This window comes from Bidens hawaiensis, unplaced genomic scaffold (assembly GCF_021521415.1).
Source record: "Bidens hawaiensis isolate Kalapana, Puna unplaced genomic scaffold, B.hawaiensis_p1.1 tig00035114_1, whole genome shotgun sequence".
Lineage (NCBI taxonomy): Eukaryota > Viridiplantae > Streptophyta > Magnoliopsida > Asterales > Asteraceae > Bidens > Bidens hawaiensis.
Window position 1 is genome coordinate 86048 of NW_027496115.1, and position 7417 is coordinate 93464.

At 35.1% G+C, this 7417-nt stretch overlaps 2 protein-coding genes across 3 annotated transcripts; one reads left to right on the plus strand and one right to left on the minus strand.

Annotated features, from left to right (window-relative positions):
- The first annotated feature begins 353 nt into the window (after positions 1 to 353).
- On the plus strand, positions 354 to 2140 carry LOC143587071 (uncharacterized). Its single transcript, XM_077068461.1, has 4 exons — positions 354 to 730; positions 846 to 1123; positions 1205 to 1873; positions 1955 to 2140. Exons 1-4 carry the CDS (start codon positions 574 to 576, stop codon positions 2138 to 2140), a joined length of 1290 nt encoding a protein of 429 aa, XP_076924576.1. The 5' UTR covers positions 354 to 573.
- A 191-nt stretch (positions 2141 to 2331) lies between these two features.
- On the minus strand, positions 2332 to 6741 carry LOC143587070 (ERAD-associated E3 ubiquitin-protein ligase HRD1B-like). Of its 2 annotated transcripts, none has more exons than XM_077068459.1 (8): positions 6696 to 6741; positions 5158 to 5703; positions 4192 to 4368; positions 3955 to 4104; positions 3674 to 3870; positions 2873 to 3029; positions 2714 to 2783; positions 2332 to 2644 (listed from the first exon to the last, which is right to left on the minus strand). In XM_077068459.1, the coding sequence occupies exons 2-8, from the start codon at positions 5688 to 5690 to the stop codon at positions 2465 to 2467; spliced, it is 1464 nt and encodes a 487-aa protein (XP_076924574.1). In that variant the 5' UTR covers positions 5691 to 5703; positions 6696 to 6741; the 3' UTR covers positions 2332 to 2464. The 2 variants fall into 2 exon arrangements, with proteins under 2 accessions (XP_076924574.1, XP_076924575.1); XM_077068460.1 differs by having other exon boundaries at positions 5158 to 5694; positions 6701 to 6713.
- Positions 6742 to 7417: the final 676 nt, after the last annotated feature.

Consider the following 7417-nt stretch of genomic DNA (forward strand, 5'->3'; position numbering starts at 1 on the left):
CTATTTTTCCATCTTCACATTATTATTTTTATTAACAATTACTGGGTTTGCTCATTGATTATTGTTATTATTTACAAACATCGCGTAAATCTTGCTACTGTATTATATTAGGGTTTTGTTGTTTACGTTTTTGAATCTTGTATCAAGATTCACGGCGTTGACTTCCGCCATTGTCCTTGGTGTTGATTTCTTTAGCATTCTTGAAAACAACGTATGTTTGTTTCATTAACAATCCAAGACATGTTCTTAGGATGTTGTCGCCAATTTAGTACTCATTTAACCATTTTCTGTGATTTCTTTTTTTATTTTTATTGAGATAGATTTTTAGAACAAAAACTTATGATATGTATATTTTTGACAATTTGCAGGGGTAACGAAACAGATGTCTTTTGATTCCTCCTGCTCACATAATTTGGAAATTCTGTGTGTGCATTTGATGAACCTTGGGAGATTTGGGAGCTCTGGTTGGATATTTTTCCGACACTGGACTTGATTGCGCTTGGGGGTTTAGTTTTTTAGTTTGTTGGATTATTATTTACTGGAGATTTTGCCGTGCGTTTGATTAGTTTCGTGATGGCGTGTACGTCTCTCATTCCGGGGTTTCGGTTTCATCCAACTGATGTTGAGTTGGTCATGTTCTACCTTAAGAGAAAGTTATTAGGCAAGAAGATCACAGTCAATGCCATTGCTGAATTGAACATCTATGATATCGATCCGTGGGATCTTCCAGGTATATTAATCTTTTTAAGTTCTATGAAATCATAATAACAGCTTATTAATATTATCAATGTATTTTACTGTTTTTATTAAACTAAGTTTTGATCTTTTTTTATCAAATTTGTCAGGTAAATCTAATTTGAAAAGTGGAGATTTGGAATGGTATTTTTTCTGCCCGAAAGCAAAGAAGTATTCCAGTGGCGGTAGGTCGAATCGTACAACTGAAGCGGGATTTTGGAAAGCCACTGGTAAAGACAAAATTGTTAGGTATAATGGAAGAGCCGTAGCAACAATCAAGACGCTAGTTTTTCACATTGGTCATAAAGGGAAGGGGGAAAGAACTGATTGGGTCATGCATGAGTATAAAATGGAGGATGAGCAGTTGGCGAGTGCTGAAATCATTCAGGTGACCTTAGTGTTTGGTTTCTATATTTCTAAGTTAGCAAAAATATTATGATGTTATACTAACTGGTTTTGATGATTTCAGGATACAAATGTGCTGTGTAAAGTGTTTAAGAAAAGCGGTTTGGGGCCGAAAAATGGTGCACAATATGGCGCACAGTTTAACGAAGAAGAGTGGGATGATTTAGCCGGTTGTGGTGATTTTCAAATGGCGGTTGGTCCAGTTGGCGTCACGGTTTCTGCAAATACACAGACCGAAAATGGTTCAGCTAGTGTTGTGTCATATGCAAATAACATTAATGGCGTGCTTTCTGCAAATAACATAAATAAAAATGGTTTAGTTAGTGGCATGCTTTCTGCAAATTCGTGTACAAACACACAAAGCCTAGTAGCTCCTCAAAACACACACAGTATGGCTGTTTCTGAACCAGGGTCATCTGGTGGCCAACCAGTTGGCGTCACGGTTTCTGCAAATACACAGACCGAAAATGGTTCAGCTAGTGTTGTGTCATATGCAAATAACATTAATGGCGTGCTTTCTGCAAATAACATAAATAAAAATGGTTTAGTTAGTGGCATGCTTTCTGCAAATTCGTGTACAAACACACAAAGCCTAGTAGCTCCTCAAAACACACACAGTATGGCTGTTTCTGAACCAGGGTCATCTGGTGGCCAGATCGAGACACATTCTGATATGCTTGCCATGGATGATTTTATCTTCTTTGAAGATCTTGATCTACTTATGGCATCTGAGGTATTTGCTATTTTTTTCAAATAGATGATAAAATATAAGTATAACAATCATTAAATTTGTTCGTTTGGTGTTTGTATATAGAATGAAGCTGCTACTAATGTGAAGCAAGTGAACGCAGCACCTAATGAAGATGATATCCATATCAATTTGGGGAATTTGATTGACGTGGATCACTTAAATGGGATTGATTTCAAGACTGATGGAGCTGACTACACGTTTGACAAACTTATATCACTCAACAAGTTGGAGACGTTTTTTGTGGAATGACCAAACTTAACACCATGGTTCACGATAGTGTAAAATAAACCTGTTTTGCCATTGTAACAGTGATTTGATGGCTTGTGTTTGGCCTTTTTGATGTTAACAGTACCTTGATTCTTTGTTGGAATTGAATAATGAATTTGGTGTTTTTCATTTATGGCAAATCTGTAGTAAAAATGTTTATAAAGATTGGACACTAAAAGCACAAAACCAGTTTTTGCATTGTCATGTCTTTGTCTGTCAAATGTGCATTCTGAAAATTCATTTAGAGAAATATGATAATGCAACACTGTTGTCCCTCTATGATATCCACAAATACACCAACCACATCTACAACTGTGAAACACTGACATCATCATGGTTATGGCCCTGTTGACTTTGGTCAACGCCTGAAACCGACAATGAAGAGGACGAAACTACCGCCTTCCCTTTCCCATCAGAACTAGTGTTTGGCAGATCCACCTCCCTGCTGCTGTTGCTGCTTTCTGCGACCGAATTCGTTACAACCTTCTACAAAAAAGAACATAATAAAGAATTAATGCTGTCATTTCCGGACCAAAAACTTTGAGATTAGCATACCACATGTTCTGCGTTATTAACACTGGTTCCAGGTGTAGTTTTGTTGGGAAGTAAAGCATATCCAGAAGACCTACAATTAACATGAATTTTAATTAAGATAATATGGGATTATTGGTAACAAATTAAATTGATTTCAATATCAACTACATGTTTAAATACCATGTAAATGCACTTGGAGAAGGGTAAACAAAAGATTTCTGATATATGGAAGCTGCTGCAGCAGCAGCTTGAACTCTCTTTTGGTGCCTGCTAATATTTTCATTGCCGGTAGCATCACCATTTTGATCTTGAGACGGTGTATTGTCTAGATTTGCTCCTAAAAACAATAAAACTATAAAAAATTTAGGGCTGCAAACTAGGGTGGTTCAAAAAACTCGTGGCTTGCGGCTCACTCAAAGTTCGCTAAAAATAGCTGGTATCTAACCGAGCCCAAGCCAGGGTTGGCTCGGCTCATGACTCGCTCGATAACAGGCTTGTTGGCTATAGCTTGATTGCTCGCTTAAATTAAACCCCAAAAGTTAAGATACATAATAATAATAATAATAATAATAATAATAATAATAATAATAATAATAATAATAATAATAATAATAATGATACGAAAATAAAAACAAAAACAATACATATAATGTTATAAATTCTCTTGTTTATAAATTTTGTATTATGTGTGTTAAAAAAATTGTCTTTGTTGTCTTTTACATATAAATAGTTTGTATAAAACATTAAAAATAAAAGTTACTCACGAGCCAAACACAAGCTTGAAAACTACTCATGAGTCAAGCTCGAGCTTAAAAGTTACTCACTGGCCGAGCTCGAACTGCAGAAATAAAACTCAAAACGAGCAGAGCTCGGGCTGAGCTTGTTTTAACTTTACACCTCTACAAACCATACAAATACGCGTGGAAATCTTTCAAAAAAATAGAAAAGCGAGCATGATTTAAAATGTGAAAATAAGCTTACCTTGACGAGGAGCTCCAGCTCGTGACTGTGTGGTGGTGGGCCCACCTTCATTTGGTATAACAAGTGCTCTGCAAGTGGGACAAGTGTGTTGTCTCTCTAGCCATGATCTGAGACAGTGCACATGAAAAAGATGCCCGCAAACTAATCTTTTAGCGGTAGTCATTTCTTCTCTACAGATAATGCAGGTCGCATCACTTCTACATAAAATAAAAACAGATACGATAAGACAATAAAATAATAATATCACACTAACATACTAATTATAAAAACAAAGAACTAACACATTCAACTCTTCAGGTGTTGCATCAGGAAACCGGTCATTCATATTTGATGTTATGTTCCTATAACGAATGTAATCAGCAATTCGCGACTTGAAGTTTCTAAACGTCTCATACAGTTCTCGAATCAAGTGCAGAGGCACGCCATAGTTCCTAGAGAAAAGAAAACATGCATAAATATATAAAGAAAAAAATACACGTGTGACAAAATTTAATTAGAATAAACTATAAAGTACTTACACAAAGATTACTAGGAAAAAGCATAGATACATAGATAAGTGCAGCAAGTCACGAATAAGTTCCAAATAGAATGTGTACACGGCTTTTCTTTCCCATTGACCCTCCATAAGCATGTCACTCACATAGAATACGTATTTGACAAAAGTTGAGATTGTTGTTGTAGCCAATATCATGTACCTAAAAATGATAAATGTGATTAATATTCTTCACAAAATATTAACTAACAAAGTTCCTTCAAACCAGCTAAATTAACACAAATATGATTAACAAACCACAAGAATAATTAGGATAACTTTGTAGAAGAGTAACCAAGTTTCTAAAGTGTCAAACTAAAGTCACTTTAAAGTTTTTTTTTTTCCTCTAAAGTCTCAACTTTCATTAGTTGTTCATTCAAATGTAAGTTTTTTCTATAAATGTTAAATATTTTAAAATTGGATCAAACTAAACATGCATGAAACTTTGTCTTTGTCACTATTTACTGATTATTTAGTGATTTTTTTTCACTATCAGACTGAACAGCTATAAAACTTGGTAATTATTTAGTAAACTTTTTTCACTATTACCTATTACTTCAAGTTAATTGGTAACAAAATAATCACTAAATAGTAACCAAGATTCATACATGTTTTATTTGCCTCACTTAATTTTTTTCTGAAAAAACTATCATTTATTAAAAAATTTACACAAGAATGCAAGATTGGAACACATGATGAAAGTTAAGTTATTTTAAGAACAAAACAACCTTCGAGTGGCTTTAGTGGAACATTTGAAAAACTTGGATACTATTGAGTAAAATACAGTTGAAAACAACTTTTGAGGACTGTAGTGGAACGTTCATAAACCTTATTGATAACAAATTAAACTGGCAAAATCCCCTTAGAGCAAGCTAAAATAAGTAAATACTTTTAATATAGAACAGAACCACAGAAACAGCAACATAAAAGGTGTAAGAATTAAACAACTTACTCAAACGAAAAGAATAGAGAAACGGAAGCTTGGCGAGTTTGAATCAAGTACATGACTGAGTTATACAAGAACAAACAGTCAACAAGAAGAAGAAATCCCATGAAAGAAACAATCCGAACATGTGATAACATTGTTACAGTTGGAGTTGTTTCAATGTACTCCACTCTCTTTTGAGCCAACCAATGCAGAGACTTGATGAGCAAAAGAGCAGTAACCATGGCAAGAAACATAACAGAAAAATCCTGCCTGAATATAGTTATAGCAAACAAAATTTCCATAACTTCTCGCCATGATTGCTCGTTTAATCTCTCAACCTCTGCTTCTCTAAGAGAACCAAGAAACACTAGCTTTGTGAGCTGCCACATGATGCACATGATCACCAATCCCATGTTGAGAAGAAGCACTAAACAGACTTTAGAGGTAGATAAGTAAACTGTTGCAGGGTAGAATTGGCCTCTGCTACTAAAGGCATGATAGATAACAGCCAATGTGGCAAGTACACTAAGTCCAGCGTATGTCTGCAGCCTCATCATTTTGCTGAATACACTGTTACACCAAAATTAGCTGATTAGCTTATCATAAAACAAATGACTAGCATGAGTCTAGTTCGGCCGGTTTTATAGAAAAATATTGGGTCAAACTGCTAACTACGGTTTTAGAAAAAGAGAAACCAAACTGGCCAGTTTTCACGATTTGACATTTTGGTTTAGACGGAAAAAGGTGTTTTTGTTCCCAAAAGCATAATTTTGTATTAAATTTTCAAAAATTAATACCTATTGTTAATGGAAATAATATATATACACAATTTTATATTCCTAAAACTAAAAAGGAACTTATAAATGTTATGTGTCCTGTTCGGTTTACGCAGCCCGTTCCATGTTCCAAACTGTAAACCGTCAAACCACTAAAATCGCACGATGAACCAAACTCCAAACCGACCAGCGTTCTTCAGTTTGAGCAGTTCAGCCGATTCTGATGCTGGGCTGTTCAAAAAGCTCGCGGCTCATCGATAAAAGCTAGCTAAAAAAAGAAACTTGATTTCGAGAGACCCGAGTCGAGCTGGCTCATTTTTGTAACCGAGCCAAATCTCGGCTTGTGGGAGGACTCATTAACTCTATCTTAGGCTTGTTAAACTTCGAGCTCGAGCTGAGCCCAGCTGCCTAGTGTAAGAGGTCGAACCCATGCTGGCTTCAACTCATTTACATTAAACAGCCCTAAGCAGACTCATTTCTTTCCAATTCCTAAATACACTCAAATCAAATAAATAAATGGCATCCATTGCAGTTTGCCGTTTTTTTTTTCTTTTTTTTTAACATTAGAATCTGATTGGCCTCCACTGAACAGTAATCAACTGTCCTGATGCCAGTTCAACAAACAACTACCATCTTAATTTAGGGCAAAATAAGAAGCTTCAAGATCTGCTGCCAATGGGTTTCTTTAGAAAATATGTTTACAATTAAAAAAGAAGAAAAAGTAAAACCCTAACATCAAAATCAAACGATTAAGATGAAAATGAATTTGAGAGTGGCGTGATTTACCTTACCTGATGATGAATCTGATGGAAGAATTTGTATTGTATTGTATTCTATGAAGAGAAGAAATGGCTAAAGCATAATAATAATAAGGTTAATAATTATGTATCATGGAAATTAGGGTTTGAATTTGGGGGCGAAAGTTGGAGAGATGATGAAAAACAAACAATTCCGTTAATTAAAACTTAAAACAACCAGTCTGGTTTCGTCATCTATTTTGATCCCACCAATTATTTCTTTCCACCTGTAATATTGTCCACGTGGCTGCTCTTACTCACGTTGTAGGGGGTGGGGAGTTACACCTATGTCGGGTAACTAGGATACTGCTCGTGTTACACACGGATAAAAGCATAATATTAAGCTACTAGACAGGTGTCCGTGTGATGCAGCGGGAAACATTGACCTTAGTAATCACGCAGACTTATAGGTGCTTGTTGTTTTGTTTATAACCGTGAAACCATTTATTGTTATAAGTAGATTCATAATTGTTATTTTAAACTCAAGAGTAAAGTGCCAAAATCGTCCCCGAGGTTTGGTCATTTTTGCGACTTACGTCCAAATAGTTTCTTTTTTGCAACTGAAACCTTGAGGTTTTCTGATTGCTGCCAATAACGTCCAAATCGTTAACTCCGTTAATTTTTTCTGTTAACTCAAAGGGTATTTTAGACATTTTATTGTTTTCTTTATTAAATTCTTTAATAAATAGCAAATTTATATTAATAAAAAAT

What these genes read in the sequence shown, in the direction of transcription:
- LOC143587071 (XM_077068461.1), top strand. Translation starts at nt 574, where the DNA reads ATGGCGTGTACGTCTCTCATTCCGGGGTTTCGGTTTCATCCAACTGAT. An exon ending in CGATCCGTGGGATCTTCCAG is followed by an intron (nt 731 to 845) that starts GTATATTAATCT and finishes CAAATTTGTCAG; the next exon opens with GTAAATCTAATTTGAAAAGT. An exon ending in ATCTACTTATGGCATCTGAG is followed by an intron (nt 1,874 to 1,954) that starts GTATTTGCTATT and finishes GTTTGTATATAG; the next exon opens with AATGAAGCTGCTACTAATGT.
- LOC143587070 (XM_077068459.1), bottom strand. Translation starts at nt 5,690, where the DNA reads ATGATGAGGCTGCAGACATACGCTGGACTTAGTGTACTTGCCACATTG. An exon ending in TTTTTCCTAGTAATCTTTGT is followed by an intron (nt 4,105 to 4,191) that starts GTAAGTACTTTA and finishes TCTTTTCTCTAG; the next exon opens with GAACTATGGCGTGCCTCTGC. An exon ending in ACACCTGAAGAGTTGAATGT is followed by an intron (nt 3,871 to 3,954) that starts GTTAGTTCTTTG and finishes TATTTTATGTAG; the next exon opens with AAGTGATGCGACCTGCATTA.